The sequence below is a fragment of the Chanodichthys erythropterus genome, chromosome 14 (genome assembly GCF_024489055.1).
Source record: "Chanodichthys erythropterus isolate Z2021 chromosome 14, ASM2448905v1, whole genome shotgun sequence".
Classification (NCBI taxonomy): domain Eukaryota; kingdom Metazoa; phylum Chordata; class Actinopteri; order Cypriniformes; family Xenocyprididae; genus Chanodichthys; species Chanodichthys erythropterus.
Genome location: NC_090234.1, coordinates 4270038 through 4287087, shown reverse-complemented (window position 1 = coordinate 4287087; position 17050 = coordinate 4270038). Strand labels below are relative to the sequence as shown.

The window sequence follows — 17050 nt, the reverse complement described above, 5'->3', positions numbered from 1 at the left end:
GAGAGGCTGCCTCTCCAGTCATTTTTAATTTGCTTAATTGAACTGAAGCCCCTCTCACAAGCAGCCGTAGAAAGAGGTAGTACTAGTAATAGTTCAATAATCAGCAAGAGGTTTCTATATTCATTTTTACGGTGGTCATCCATGAAGAAATCTCTCCAGGCATCTTTCTGCAAGCCTGGAAGTAAAGATTTTATGAGCACCTTAGCACTTGGCCACTCCATGTATCGAGCAGTGTCGCGGTCACAGCCCATATGATCCAGGACTTGAGCAAAATGGTTTGTTAGCAACAGGAGCTCTTCGCTCCCATAGCTAGCTAATGATTCTGCATCCTTTGGCCACTCTCTTGGAGGACTTTCTTAGATTCAACACATTTAAACCTCCTCTGCAGGCTGGCCACCACTGCACTCAGAAGCTCAGTTTTCACTCTAAGCAAAAAATAAATAAATAATTTTGCAATACATTTCAGAAACAAACAGGCTCACCTGTTATCCAGAAAACACGAGGAGTGACCGTTTCGGTCTCAGACGAATATTATTCGGCAGAATTATTCGTTTACCGGTAATTTCCTTTCAAGCGAGCTTCGGGCACACCCATAGTAATAAGTGCAGTAATGTGTAATTGTATTTCTATTTTTTCTGTTCTTGTTGTTTCTCTTTCCTTCAGTGATTCAGCCTATTAGCATCAGGTGTCACCACTAATGCTCAATAATCACTTAATTAATCACTTAATTATCTGATTAACTTCAACACTGCTTCAGTGTTACTTTAACACCATGTAGTGTGGACACATATGTACACCATTCATTTAACAGTGGGAATTTTGCTATGTAGTTATTCTTTTGAATCTTTTAGGTAGAACAGAAGGACAGATTGAACAAACAGCCTGATAAAGCCACCACGATTGCAATGTATCAGGTATTCATACTCACTCAGCTCAAACATTTATGGTATGGAAATGTCATGATTATGAAATCTACAAGAAAATATCTGGTCCCACTTTATATTAAGTGGCCTTAACTACTATGTACTTACATCAAAAAATAAGTACAGTGTACTTACTGGGTTCATATTGAATTGCAAAACACTTTTGCTGCTATTGAGGTGGGATACGGGTAAGGATAGGGAAAGTTTTGGTGGTATGGGTAGGTTTAAGGGTAGGGGTAAGGTGTAAGGGATGGGTCAACAGTGTAATTATAAATGTAATTATAGAAATGAATTACAGATGTAATTACATGCAGGTGTTTTTAAAATATAAGTACAATGTAAAAACATGTATGTACATAATAAGTGCACTGTATCAAATGATTAATTTAAATGTAAGTACATAGTAGTTAAGGCCACTTAATATAAAGTGGGACCAAATATCTTGGTTATGTATGTAACCCTTGTTTCCAGAAAGATGCAACAGAGATGTCTCGTAGGACAGATGAATTGGGATCTCGCTAGAGAGACCCATCTACTTGAGTGTAACTAAAACGAGCCACTGCATTATTGGCGTGTGATTATTACATTCAGCTGCTCTGCCTCGCAGTGCAAGTTTAAATGAACAGCAGGTCCAAGCGCATATCAGGTTTTCTCTGAGGAGCCGAGCCGACCACATGCCAGCGCCAAGGAGGATGCAACACTGCTGATAGAGTGAGCTTGCAGCCTGAGCAGGCAGGGCATGCCTTGTGCTTGGTCTGAAGTGCTCTGAGCACCAGAGTGAGGTCCCAAGAGGGTATCGAGGAAGGTCGAGGTGGATTTAACCGTCTCACCCCCCTAAGGAACCTACTGACCAGGTCATGGTTCCCAACCAATTTGCCTCTTATGGGGTCATGATAAGCAGGAATTGCGGCAGCATAGACTTTGAAAGAGAAGGGAGACACTTTTTGAATTTTTCTGTTATGTTGCCTCTTTCAGAGGCAGCCCAAAGCAGGGTCTGAGTGTGCAGTGCAACAATACCTGGTTCCACGGTTGGGCAGAGGGTGTGTGAGTAGACTTGTTAATGCTCTCGAACTGCCCACTGCTACCCGCTGGAAAACAGAAGAGGATGAGAATGGTGAGGTTTTTTGCATTCCTCTGCTCTCCGTGCTCTCTTGGAACCCAGAGATATAACTGCTTTTTTTGTCAAGAATTTGGGTGATGCTGGCCCCACAGCCAGCAGCAGAACAGTTTCAAAGATTCTCTGCCCAGCCCTCCTCCAGGGGAGAGCAGCTACACCCATCTCCAGGCTGCCAGTCTCAAGCTTTCTACCAAGCTTTCCATGCACATCCAGTTGGACCCGGAAAAGCATTGCTGTCAACTCTGAATCTGAATCAGCATAAGCACAAACCATTATAACAGCTCATAACAGCTCTCTCTCTCTCTGATGCAGCGACATGTGATCCTCTGATGTTCTCGTGTAACGATCATGGCCGTCAATGAGGACAGTAAACGACCACATCCAGAAACACAAGGGTTGAATGTCATCTTTTAAAAGATGCAAGCTCTTCTAGGGAAAACTCTTTTAGTGCTGATACACACAGGGCAACCGGCCAACACAATACTGATTGAATAAAGTGCAGCCTGTTCAATGTTCTCACTCACAGCTGAATGATCAGCAGCTCATTGAAGGCACTTACTCTCTGTAGCTGTGAAAACAGCTGTTTGTTTCAAATCAGCTGGAGAATGGCCACCACTGAAATGTTGTGTTGCCAACATGAAGAAATTTTTCCTCCTGAAGAACTGACTCGAAGAATACACAGTTCTGTAAAACAGATTGCCTCTGAAGTGAAAACCTGATATGCATTATTGATTATATTATTGTTGATATGCATTAGTCTGCTGTCAGTGGATGAAGCCTCTTACTGGCTCTAAAATTAAGTTTTGGAATTAGCAACGGAGACTTGGTATTATATGCGTAAGAAATTAGTCCTGCACAAAAGAGCATTTTAAGGACAAAAACCTAAAACTGTCTTGAAATACAACATCTGAACAATGTTTTGAGGTGTTTTAACTGTACAACAAGCAGAATAATTGACTCCGGGCCATTGGATTATTGAAAAATAATGCACACCTGAGGTGTAACCACCTCGGTGTGTATTATTTCTCAATATTTTAATGGGTTGTAGTCAATTATTCCTTATTCAGTGTAACATCTGATGTATTTATCCTTCCAAACCTTTAGGAAAAACTGAGGGCACACTGGAGGGAAATGATCAACAAGTACAAAATCCCCCTGAATGCTGAGGATTTTGATATTTATGTAGGTTTCAACAGAAAAATAAGACAATCATCTCATTTTCTACCCGTTCATTTTCACAGTTTCTTTCGATCCTATCTGACATCTCTTCTCATTCAGGTTCTTGACATGGGTTTTGGTGAAGTGGGTAAAGAGCCCATGGAAAATGTTCATTTCTACAGCAAGAATGAGCCAAATAAAGCCTTCAAGATGGAGAAGTACCAGGTACTAAACCTTACTTATTTCAGATATCTTGATTATGTCATTGAATCTGCACTGTAAAACACTGACCTGTACATTAAAGGTAAAATGTACTGTACTGTACTGTAATTGTACAGTTCTTTATTGTAATCTACTTTACAGTATGTTACTGTAAATTTGCCCTAAATGCACTAAATTAAACCTCAAGTTAACTCATTTCATTTTCAGAAACTGACTGCCTTAAACTGGCCATCTGTCATTAAATTTATAAACTAATATTTCTAATGTGAGCATATTTGTAATGATAGTCCACTGAGGCAAGTTGCAGGAGAACCCATGTGCAGTTTATTTATTAATAATCCAAACATAAACACAAATACAAAACAAAGACTTGGCATGGCATTAGTAATGTGACGTTTGACACCGAGGCTTCGAAGCTTGTATCAAAAAAACGAAACATCGTTGGGACGCAAAGGCCGTTTTTCCCACCTTTTGACCACAAGATTAATTTCGCCATCACTAAATGGCATGGCATGGCATGGCATAACAAAAAACAGAACTCACCAACGAGTGGCAGACAGACAATACTTGACAAGGAACAAGGCAAACATGAGGGCTTAAATACACAAGGACTAATCACTAGAAAAGAGACACACAAGTGTGCACAAGTGTGAGTGTGCACACTCAACCAATGAACCAATGAAAACACAATTCATAAGAAAAAGGGAATCACATGACATTAGGACATGGGAAACACATGACAACAGGGAGCACATGGCAAACATGGAAACAAAGCAATGAAAACATAAGACATGATTAAACTTCAAAATAACAACTAAAACTAGATGTTACAAATAAAATTTGTGATGCACAAACCAAAATAAAGCATATTCCTGACTTGTTAACTGGTTGTGTTTGGCTTCTCTTGTTTTTACAGGTGTCCAGACTCAAGCCAAAAAAATTTAATGAATTTCTTGTGAGGGTGTACTACAGTAAAACTGATGCTAGTTATCAAGAGGTCCAGCAGAAAGCTGAGGAGTGGTTTCATGCATGGTGTGAGAAAAATGACTTCATTGATTTCAAGTCCAGTGATGATTCAGGTAACTCTGCATTAATAGTGATGTATTATCTATGTTGTCTTTGTGTCTGCCCTTTAACATTTTCTGCCCTTCTATAATATATATATATATATATATATATATATAATATTTATACAACAGTTCTGTCTGGTTCTCGAATCTGATTGGCTGATAGCCATGCGATATTTCAGTGATAACAGCACTCCTACTGCCTTTTCACCGTTTGTATCACTCCGCTTGAAGTGACCGTCATGGCGGCCGATCAAATCAACCGTAATTTTTACTAATACTACTTCTTGTACCACGAACTGTAGTTTTAATAGTTTTTTAGGCGAGAATGTAGTTGTTTAGACCTGAAATATGTGACTCATATTTAATAACAGCGCCTATTTTACAATTTGTTTTGACGTTTTCGGAGATGCGATCTCGAGTGCGTCAGCGGCCGTTCAGTGCTTCTGTAACCGCCGAGAACAGCTTCATCTCGGCCAGTGCCTCTGGGATTTGCCGCTGGCTCTTATAGTGGTTGAACACGAGACATAATTCAATTTGAGTACATAGAACGGGCAATCTTTGGTCTTATTAATCTATTATTTGTTCCAGAGCAAGTCGAATTGTGCTATATTAAATTTGATAATAATAAACGTTACGTTACATCCTTATATAGCACATTGGCTACAACTAGACGGGACATATCAGACTCTTCTTCGCTCTTTAAATACGTAAAAACATTAAACTTTATAAACATATGGTTTTTTGAGTAAAGAAAACGCTTTACAATCAGGCGCCGTTGTACTGTGGCTGCCGTCGCATCATCCAAGTGGATGCTGCACACTGGTGGTGGATGAGGAGAGACCCCTGATATGATTGTAAAGCGCTTTGGGTGTACAGTAGAACATATGAAAGCGCTATATAAATGCCTCATTCATTCATTCATTCATTCATTCATTCATTCATTCATTCATTATTTACCTTTGCATTGCACAGAGATGTCCAAACCATAGGTCCAAACTGTGTGCGCACTTTATTCAGGAGGTGAGGCAGATTAATGAGTTTTGATTGACAGTTTGAGGATCAAATCATTCGTTAAATATTTGTAAAACCCACACACAAGCGTAAATGGTGACCCTATTTTTTTTTTTTTTAAATAACTAGTGCTTTATGTTTGACTGAACTGTACATTTGTGCTTATTTGTTGTTCAATAAATATTATTTTATATAAATATGTCCATTAAGTAATATGGATTGAGTGAACATTACATCAATACGCCATTAGATGGCAGCAACACTTTACAGGAGAATGAGTCAGTGAAGCACAAGAGACTTTTAAATTGAAAAGAACTTTTGCAAAAGGAAGTTGTTTTAGCGCTGTGGTGTAATGGATGCTATGGAAAATTCCCAAAGCTGTAAAAAAGACAAAGATCGCTTTCCTCAGCGGACATTCAAACGGACTTGTATAAAGGATATAATATTATGGACATCGACTTGAAGAATGAATGTAATGCAATATACCAGACACAGGTAATAGCCTACTCTCTCTCTCTCTCTCTCTCTCTCTCTCTCTCTCTCTAATACTGTACAAAATTCAATGTGTTTCAATGAAGCGACTCAACGTTCCTTCGTTACTAGTTCTGAAGTGACGTTTTAGAATTAGTAACGGAGGCTTGGTCCAACTGACAACCTGAGATTTGAATCCGTGGCGGAAGGAAGTAGTGCTGCACAAAAGAGGGTTTTAAAGACACTCCGTTGTTGTTCTTATTAATTTACACACTCGTGCTGTCGAACTGTTGTATGTCGAACTACGGCACTCGGCCTGCGGCCTCGTGCCTACGGACGAATCACAGCGTGCTGATATACAGCCATATCGCACGGCTACTCGTGTGATATTGCTCATATATATATATATATATATATATATATATATATATATATATATATATATATATATATATATATATATGCAGGGTTTCATAATTACAGAGGTCAGAAAATGTAGTTTGCTAGGGGGGTACAGGGGCATGCTCCCCAAGAAAATTTTGATTTCCCTGGTGTACATATGTCCATTTTTAAGACATTTTAAGGTCAACAAATTGGATAACAATAGCTTTAAAACCATGTCAACCAATACATACATGCTGTATGTGACGCAAGTGTTTGTTTGTGTGTGAGTGTGCGCGCGTGCACACTCATTGGGATAATTGTAAACGCGCAAACACAGACAGAAAAGACATGCCATCGTGGAAATAAGATAAATAACATATTACTTAATGGCTATTTAGTTTGTTTAATAAAATAACAAATTGTAATCTGGCCCAGTTACTTGACCTTCAAGGGGGGCGTGGCAAGCCGTTAGGAGGGCGGGGCACCCCCTTATATAATGGTAGGGGAAACCCTGCATGCACATTTGGAGAAATATTGATGGATTCTCATATGTTTGTTAATTTTTTATACATAGGAGTAATATTTATTGTCATAACTATGAGCACTGGATACTAGAGGTGTGCGATACCGCTAGATTTGGTATCGATCCGATACCAAGTAAATACAGGGCCAGTATCGCCGATACCGATACCAATACCGATACTTTTTAATAATTAAGGTGGATGCGTCTTCAACCTAAATCTAAATGAATTTTCATGACTTTTAATTTGTTTTTGTGATTTGCATTTTGGGTTATTAATCAGTACTACAAAAGCTTTTGTTCAGAAACAACTTTTGGTTACTTCTGTTTTATTTAAATAAATAAAGTTTATTTAAATAATAAAAATAATTAAGTCTGGTGCACATCTACGTGTAGTTTAAATATAGAAACTAGTATCCCTTTCACAGCTAACACAAAAAGGGTAATTATATTCAAATATCAAATATGACCTACATTATATTCAGTATATTTGTTTCAGTTCCAGTAAATGTATTCATTTAAATAACACGCTTCAACTGAATTAATGTATTACTTCTAGGTCTTAGCATAATTCTTAAGTTGACTAAAGTAACAAATGACCAGTTATTAATTATTATTAACTAATGCTGAAGATGACTAAAATATGTCTTTCATCACTCTTATCTACCTGGATATTCTCTGCCAAACTGAAATGCCTCTGGCAGTGACTTCTGCCTCTGAGTCGCGGGTCTGTCGGGGCCAGGGGGTGAGGTAGGGGGATTTTTCTCCTCCTCTCTCCGTTTCTGCAGCTCTGCATTTTCTGGTCCGTAATTTTTCATATGTTTGTACAAATTAGTTGTATTGCCACTGTATTTTAAAGACTTTCTACAAATGGTACAAGTCGCTGTTGTCTCATTTTCGGCCTGAAAATACAGCCATACAACGCTCCTCTTTCTCTCTGCTGCCATTCTCCGCCTCTGACTGACTGCTGTTAGAAATGCGCGGCTGAGCGGCGCGCGCCTGACGGCTGGTGGTAGCGCTAGTGGTGAGTCACGTGACGGTACAACACAGGAGAGGGGGAGGAGAGCAGTGTCGAGCACGAGCAGCACTCTTGAGAGCTTGCTCTGCTCTGTGACAGCAGCAGCATTTTGACAAACACGGCCAGGTCGCAAAACGAGAGAAACTGAAACTTAAGTATCGATATTTTCACGTTGGTATCGATCAATACCGATACCAACGTTGGTATCGATATTATCGATATTAGTATCGATCTGCCCACCTCTACTGGATACTGTGGTTTCAATTCATACTTGCAGCCGGAGGGCGCTCTGTGTACATTTAGTCCACAAATGACTTGTAAAGAAGAACAGGCATATACCATGTGACATTCCAGGAACTAACAGAGGCTTCCAGAGATTGCTAACCATGGCTATAACATGCAGATAGACACTCTTGAAGATAATAAATACACGATTGAGACGATGTATACATGTATTGCCTCAGAATTTGCATCTGAATAGCGCTGGCTCCGTGGGCGTGGCCGCATTAGCGGATAATGAGCTGAATCACAGACGTTTGACACGTCTCTCTTTTCATACAGATTACATAAACAGAATAATTGTTTTCGATTTGACTTACATGATTTAAAACCTGACATTTCAATGTTTCTTTAAGCCGAGTTCAGACTGCACGATTTTCAAAGTAGTCGGGTCACTGTTTTTTTCACACTGCATGACTATCTTGGCCAGCATTCAGTCGCTGCTGTGTTCAAACTGCACGATGGATCGGCGACAGAAGGTTTCACACTGCATGACTTTACAATAGGAAGAATCGCCGACAACTCTGTCTGGCGCGCAAACTACGCTTCACAACCAAACACACGCGAGATGTGACAAGGAAACAACGCGATATCACGCGTGCAAGACCGGAGTTATTATTATTAATATTAAAAATAGTAGCCTGCAAGAAGCTTGCAATAAGAGTTGCCTGTGCGTTGATTTGCAGCGAAAACAAGAAAAAGAAAAGAAGAATATGGAGGAGGAAATGGTTGGGGAGAATGTGGACTGTGTGTTCTGCAATGACAGTTGGAGGTAAATAAATAACTTTTCAATGTGCTGCAGTTGCGGATGGTCAAGCAAATGTTTGTGCTTTGTTTCTGTTTGATAGAATTGTAATGTTTATGTGAATGAAGCCATGCTTGCTGATATTGTGGTCTATAACTCCTCCCCGAACTCCCCGCTGCTCTGTATCTTGCTCTCTCATTGGCTGTTGGTCATCACTGATGTAGTTTTCAGTCAGAACACTTTTCACACAGCAGGATTTTGAATCATCGACAGGTCCAGATATTTAGCATGCCAAATATCTCACGGGCGTCTGCGATTCTCTCAGATCGCGTCTTTGCTCATTCACACTGCGTGATTGTCACTCGCGTGAACGAGCACCGATTTGCCTGTGATTTCGGGCATTTGTCGGCGATTTCCCAAAACCTGTCAGCGAGCCAAAATCGGGGCTAAAATCGTGCAGTCTGAACTCGGCTTTAGACATAAGTCTCATTTTTGTGTCATTAGTATTCACTAAGTTACACTTCATTTTTTGAGAACTATCAGATTGGACTTCTTCATGTGTGAATCTGGCAAAATGAAATGCACAGAAAGGTTTACTAAGGGTGTGGATCTGTGTCCTCGTTATCTGACACATATGACACACACAAGCTGTGCGTTCTCTGTCTGGGGAAAGAGCATGCATGGTAAGATCTCGAGGGAGCTGCCTATGCAAACTGTGAGCACTTTCCTTTAAGAACGCTCCATTCTTGTCTGCGTCTCTTCTTGAGGGAAGAGAGTTCAGCATCTGGGCTTGGTGGTTCAGGTCCCGCTTGTGCTGAGGCAGAGCGAAGACTCAGATCACGGGGCTCTCAGATGGAGCTTGCCAAACAGTTTGAGAGAGGTGTGACCGCTCACGCTGTACAGCGGCTCTCGAGAGTGAACTGCTGGGAGAGGATGCATTGTCATCTGCATCCTCAGGTCCAGCGGCGAGTTCACTTCCAGGATATACCGAGGAGGACAGAGAGAGTGAGTTTACTGAATCCTCTCAGCCACCCTGTCCCGCGTACGCTGAGCTGTTGGAGATTATGAAACGCACTGCCGGCAGATTACTGTTGCCATGGCAGCACTTTAGGAGAGAGACCACGTGCATTCAAAAAGAATGACAATCGGTTTCTCTCTGGCCATAATCCTACAGTTCAAGTGAGCCTTCCATTCCTTCCTGACCTGCATACTGAGATTGAGGGGGCATGGAGGAACCCATTTCCTAAAAAAATAAAATAAAATCCCTTTTAAGCTTAAAAAGGGTGGAAGACCTTCACGTTTTCCATGTTGTTAGGTCGCCACCCTGTGGCCACAGGTTGAACTGTTTGAGGTCTGGTTATAGCGGCTGATTATAATTATAATAATTATAATAGTAAATGTTATTATTTAGCATTTTTCTTGCTTTTTTTTTCCATCTAAGCCCCTTAAAGTGTCATATAGGGAATAGTGAATGAGGGTATAGGGTGTGATTTGGAACACAGCCTCTGAGTGTTGACTTTGAGCACTGTTAATTCACAGTATATTCCTGCAGGCTATTTTCTCGAAAACGAAAAATATTGCTCAGAATGCATTGTTTTGTTGGGTATATTACCTTTTTAATGGAAAACAGGATGTTACTGTCAAAATGAGGTTGTCTTTTTACAGTAATTTTTTAACAGTGAACTATAAAAAATATACACTATAATGTATCATGTTTTACTGTATTAAACTTATAGAAGAATTTATAATAAATGATTTGTTTTTTGTTTTTTTTTCCAAATGCTATTTTTCATGACGCATATAGTGAAATTTCTTGCGCTCAAGTCATAAAAAAAACCATTAGATCAGTGTTGATGATAATATGTAACATAATTATACTAAATCAAAATAAAATGTTTCTTACACCAAGATCTAAAATGACCTACTTTTTAACAGGAAAAGAAGGGTGGACTGTTGGAAAGCCATCACAAATCCATCAACCTTCCTTGGGCAAGGTAAAAATGAAAATGTCACCATTAAATGCAAGATAGAAAAATAATATATGCCACATTTGCGAGTTTTGAGAACTATGATACATTGCAAATAACTCAATTAATCATTATGTAATCATTTAACATCATGCTAAACATCTCTTGTGATGTTCACTTATTATCGCTTTACATTGTTTAACTTAATGCTTGAATACCTTGGTAATGACATATCTGAAATGCTACATACATCAGGTAGAATTAAAATACATTAATTGGCTGATGAATCTGATATTCTGAATTTAGAGTCTATATATTCATATTGTTTCATCTGCTTTGTTCATTGATTCACTGGAGATTTGGAGGATCTAAAGGATGGAGTAGTTTCTAATCGAATACATGTTTTACAATTATTCTGTTATTTTCAGTCTAGACAAACAAAAACAGGAAAAAAGATGCACGACAATGATAGTGTAACACTCATGGACTTTTATGTTTGCATTTAATTCTGTCATGTCTTGTTCTCTTCATTTACCCTCATTGTGTGTTCCCGATTAGTTAACCATCCACACATTTTTCTGTTCTTCCTGATTACATTCTCCCTCATTAGTTCCCTTATGATCTCCTTGTTCTGTTCTGTGGCTGTCGGCTCTCGTCTATACATCTGTGTATGTTGTGCAATTTTGCCTATCGGTGTTGGACATTATCTTATGGATTAAACTAACATGTTATCTGATCTTCTTCTTCGTCATGTTCTTGTATTTATACACAACAAGCGTGACACATAGGGGGAAATTTATGGGTTTTTTTATATTTGTTTTCACACCTGTAATAGCAGCAGCAAAGGTTTTGTTGGCTCTGAGAGTTTGCAACTGGATAATACAAAATAATATGGTGTATTAACTCATTTGATTTGCAAGAACTCAAAATAAAAAAATAAAAAAATTAAATTAACAAAGTTTTTTTGTTAATTGTTATCAAAATGTATGAGTTAGCTTACTCAGTACTTAAAGTTGGGAGCAATTAACATGCATGAGTACCTCAAACTCAAAACTTGAAAGTTCTGCTTACTTAAAATTGGGAACATCATAACTTAAAAACATTTGATGTAAAGCTGCTGTCCACGATTTCTGGTCCTCTTGCGGTTTTTAAACAGAACTGCACACTTCTTGCGGAAGAACATGAACGTCTCCGTGCACATCTATGGCGAGTCACATAGTTACTGTGATACTCTGCAGCGAGTCCTACCAGTCTGGTCAGAAATAGTCAGAATATAAACTCTTATTATAAGTGTACCATAATGATTCAGGATAAGACAAAAACACGGTTTGGAAAATGGATTCATGTTATATATTCTCATTATATAATTTTTGTAAATTTTTAACACAAAAAAGTTGCGGACTGCAGCTTTAACTCATTTTTTGAGTTAGCCCAACTTATTCAGGTTTACAGTGTATATCCCAAACTCTGGACTAAAAGCTTATGACGGGGATTGTTTGTATTCTGCTAGAAACCGAGAGTTAATGAACATTGAGTATATATCAATTATATTTCAATTATATATAGTTATATTTCTGCTGTAGCTCTCAATTCAGACCTGCTAGAGAAATAAACTTTTTATTAATTAATATTTGCCCTTTTCTATCCTGTAGATTTTCAACGACCCCATTCATGGTCACATTGAGCTGCAACCCCTGCTGGTGAAGATCATTGACACTCCTCAGTTTCAGAGACTCCGTCACATTAAACAGTTGGGAGGAACACATCTGGTGTATCCAGGCGCTTCTCACACTCGCTTTGAACACTCACTTGGGTAAGGTGCAAGTAAAATAAGTTTTAATGTATTTACGATATATGTAGATGATTAACGATTAACGATTTTCACAGTACCTGGTAAAAGACCTCTTGAAAGTTGTTTATAGATAATCAATAATACATACTTAACAAGATTTCTGTTCCAAACTCATATTTCTAAAGCCAAAACTAGGTATTTCTAGGTATAAAAATATTCTAGTTGCCAAGTATTCAAATAACCTCATTCATTAAGCCCTTTCTGAATGTGATTAAAATGTTTCAAGCCACCATTAGTGTTCAGAGTATTTTGGTGTCAGCATCCTTTCTCACAGACTGAGAGCAATTGTTCAGTACTGTTCAATACATTCACAACTGTTACTTTTGCATCTGGAATTTGATGCGCAAACAAAAGTAATTTGCATCTGTGTTCTATTTTATTATTTAATATAATCTGTTTTTGCGGTGATTAAAAGTTTTGAAAATCCTTGAAAGCACTCACAGTATAGATGGGTGAGTTTAGATGTGTTCATGTCAAGTTCCTTTCCTCTATAGAGCTAGAAACTGTCCATTAAAACTTCTTGCAAACAAACATTATCGAGGTGTTAATCGTGCTGAAGAGGAAACACTTGTTCAGTATTGATTTGGAAGAGGATAAAAGTATTTCCTTTTAACATATTTATTTTGTTACGAATGAATATGCACTTTGAGTTAAATTAACAAGTACATTATGGTCCCACTCGAGTTAAAGTTAGATAATTAAGCTATTAATTAAGTTATGATTGAGAATTAGTGAAAAACACCTGCTGTTAACAAGCAGAATTACTGAACAAAAGAGAAACACAAGAACTACAACTGACTGCAGCCACAGCCTTAGATTAAATAATCTGAAAATAGTAAACATTAAATCTCTTCAGATTTGATTAAACAACTCCACAAAAAGCATTACCAGCTTCACTTAACCATTCATCTACAGAAGTTCTCATTGAGATTAACAGAGGTTTAGGTGTTGATTTTTTTCTTTTTTAATGTCTGGTCGCCATTATGGTGATCAATATTTCCTTTAGTTGGGCAATTTGACTCTTGGCTTTTTATGTTAGTTTGTGGTCTTTGTAAAAGTATTTACCAAAACAGCATGTGTAACATGTATGCAGTTATAGTTACTCAAGGAGCTCATTCTACATGATCTGACAGTTTAAAATGGCAAAATGAAAATATTTTTTACTGTGTAATCTAATGTCTTCAGATTGATTCAGTGATAATTATGAATAATCTCATAATTCTGATTATCAGAATTTATCTTTAATCTCTATATAGTTTAACAGATTCTGAATAAATGAATCATCCAATAATGTATAAACTGGATTTATCTTGTTTTGTTTAAATATCTTTTCCGTATGTGGAAGTATGGCGTATTTAGCTGGATGTATGATCAAGGTTCTCCAAGAGGAACAACAGAGGGATCTTGAAAACATAAAGCAGGATCTTATTGATGATAAAGACATCCTGTGTGTCCAGATTGCTGCCCTGTGCTACAATTTAGGTGAGGAACACCCCACAAGAGCTGCAGTTTTGGAGATGCTCTGACCCAGTCGTCTAGCCATCACAATTTGGCCCTTGTGAAACTTGCTCAAATCTTTACGCTTGCCCATTTTTCCCACTTCTAACACATCAACTTTGAGGACAAAATGTTTACTTGATGCCTAATATATCCACCCACCCAACTGGTGCCATGATGAAGAGATAATAAGTGTTATTCACATCACCTGTCAGTGGTCATAATGTTATGCCTGATCGGTGTATGTTAAATATGAAATATATATATATATATATATATGTGTGTAAATAAACAGTATGTCTTTTTTTTTCTTTGAGGTCATGGTCCGTTCTCTCACCTGTATGAGAAATTGCACCGTGAAGTCCTAAAGTGTGGTAAGTGCCTGAATTTCCCTTGACTGATGTCAGTGTTTGTGGTAAGCTGGGTGTTCATTTAAGCATTAATTATATAATAGCGCCATTTTAGCTGATTTTCACATAGGCATTTATGCATTTTATAAACTTTATTGCTAATTTGCAAAATATTACATCCTCATCCTATTCACTATGAAATCTTTGGAGGAGAAGATCTAGCCCTAGCTGAATAGCACTGGTTTACACATACATACACGCTGCTCATTCCCTTTTCCTTCCTGGTGACAGCTGTAGTGGTGGGTGCACATGCTAACTTTATGGCACATAGACATTAATCACAGCATCACGACTCCTTCAACTCCCGTATATATAACGCATTAATCACAATTACATACATTACTCTACTTGCATACATACCTTACCCTTCCGTTATACCTGAATCAATTCCCGTTCACATGTATCCACAGAAATGACTAAAAATGCTGTATTATGCCTGCCAGGCAAGTAATTGGTGATATCACTTTGTAAAGAAACTACGTGCCCCGCATATGTGCATTCAAACGCGCATGCCTATAGACTAAACATGTAATACGCATGTCCATGCCATCACCTTCTAGAGCTGTTGTACAGCCAAAACAATCTTTGTTAACTGAACATTTCGTTCAGTTAGAGAACAGACACTTAAATTAAAAACTGAAAGTGTCTGCTCAATTCAGCGTGAGCCAAACGAGAGTCGCAGCACAAATCAGCAGCAGGAGTCAGATCCTCACTTCTCCCATTTTGCCTCACTCTTGACTGACAATATGATGACAGAAGGTTTGGTTTCAAAGCGAAAAGTACACTGTATGTAACATCCTTCTGGCTAAAACTTTGTAGTCCTTTGACACATTTATAGCTGGCCATAGGGATCTGTGTCAAGGGCTTGTCTGAACACAGAGGTCTTCGCTACGGGTCGGTTGTACTGTAAATTATTGTGAATTATTGTGATCAGTGTTTAATTTAGTTGGTCAGTTACTCTTGATTTTTATGTTAAGTTTGTGGTGTTTGTAACAGTGTTTATAGAAAACATAATTTGATGTAAAGGAGACCATAAACAAGAGCAAGCTGATTGTGAAGCTGATTGTGTAGTTGCATCACCAACCAAAAGTGGTTATTTTCACCACCAGAAACTTCATGCCACAGATCAGACATTTTGAATTTTAATTTTAAAACACCCACTGAGACACACCCACTGACTTCATGATGCAATGCATGCTGGGAGTCATGCTTTTTTTTTTTTACTATGGTGGCTCCCAGCATGCATTGCAGCATGAAGCATGTCACCATTGATGAGGAACATATGTTGGTTCTTGAAGTCTGTGTCTGAACGTTGCACCATTTCCTAGTAATCTGGTTAGTCATAAGAGAGATTTAATGTCTATTCAGCTGATTTCATCTGTGACTGGAAGTCAGTTGTAGTTCTTGTATTTCTCTTTTCTTCAGTGATTCTGCTCATTATCATCAGGTGTCTTCAAGCAATCATCACTCAGTTAATCACTTAAGTCAGGTCACATTTATTTATATAGCACTTTTTACAATGCAGATTGTGTCAAAAAATAATTTTGGCTGCACCACAGCTCTAGATTAAAATGGTGTCATTGTCCAGCTTAAGTTCAGTATTGATTGATTCCATTGTAGAAATCATTAGTTATTATTTTAGTTCATTTATCTATACAACAGCTCTGGAGAAAACAGTGATGTCATCATTCAGTTCAGTTCAGTTCAGTTCAGTTTGCAAACAATGTCAGTGAAAGCAGATCAAAACATTGTTGAATATCAAGTGTCCCCAACTAAGCAAGCCAGAGGCAACAGCAACAAGGAACCCAAACTCCATCTGGATACAAAAATGGAGGAAAAAAACCTTGGGAGAAACCAGGCTCAGTCAGGGGGCCAGTTCTCCTCTAGCCAACAGCGAACAGTTTATGATTATGATTCAGGCAGCGTTATGGGTCACAAGTCAGATGGGGATCGGAACAGTCAAAAATATTTAATCCAGTTCCATCTGGTTAAAGATCGGATTCATCACGCCGGTATGGAAATGGTTTTGGTGGGGATCTGTGCCACTGGCTGTCATGTCGGTGAGGCCTTCACATGGGATGGTCTAGTTGACACAATATCTGCTCATACTTCAGAGCTGCGTTGTAGTCGTGTCTAGGCGCAGGTCCTCCATCTGATCTAGATATGGCCCAAATCAGGCTGACTATGATAAACCTCAGTTAAACAGAGAGACTAATATTAGTGTAGATGCCATTCTTCTTATGATGTAATTAGTACATCAGGTGTTTTATAGGAAGTGTTCCCGATTTCGGCTGACCTTATTTATACAGCCTAACAATCCATTAATAGATGTGAAAATATAAATTGATAATGTGGTATGTGTATCCCAGGTTAAAGAGATGTGTTTTTAATCTAGATTTAAACTGA

At 38.4% G+C, this 17050-nt stretch overlaps 1 protein-coding gene across 1 annotated transcript in view; it reads left to right on the top strand.

Annotated features, from left to right (window-relative positions):
* Positions 1-17050, top strand: part of LOC137036102 (uncharacterized) — an 81524-nt gene that overhangs the window by 38234 nt on the left and 26240 nt on the right. The window contains exons 12-19 of the mRNA XM_067410071.1: positions 853-914; positions 3145-3222; positions 3319-3423; positions 4337-4499; positions 10854-10912; positions 12538-12698; positions 14083-14219; positions 14552-14608. Coding sequence (XP_067266172.1) covers positions 853-914; positions 3145-3222; positions 3319-3423; positions 4337-4499; positions 10854-10912; positions 12538-12698; positions 14083-14219; positions 14552-14608 — 822 coding nt within the window. The remainder of the gene's footprint in view (positions 1-852; positions 915-3144; positions 3223-3318; positions 3424-4336; positions 4500-10853; positions 10913-12537; positions 12699-14082; positions 14220-14551; positions 14609-17050) is intronic.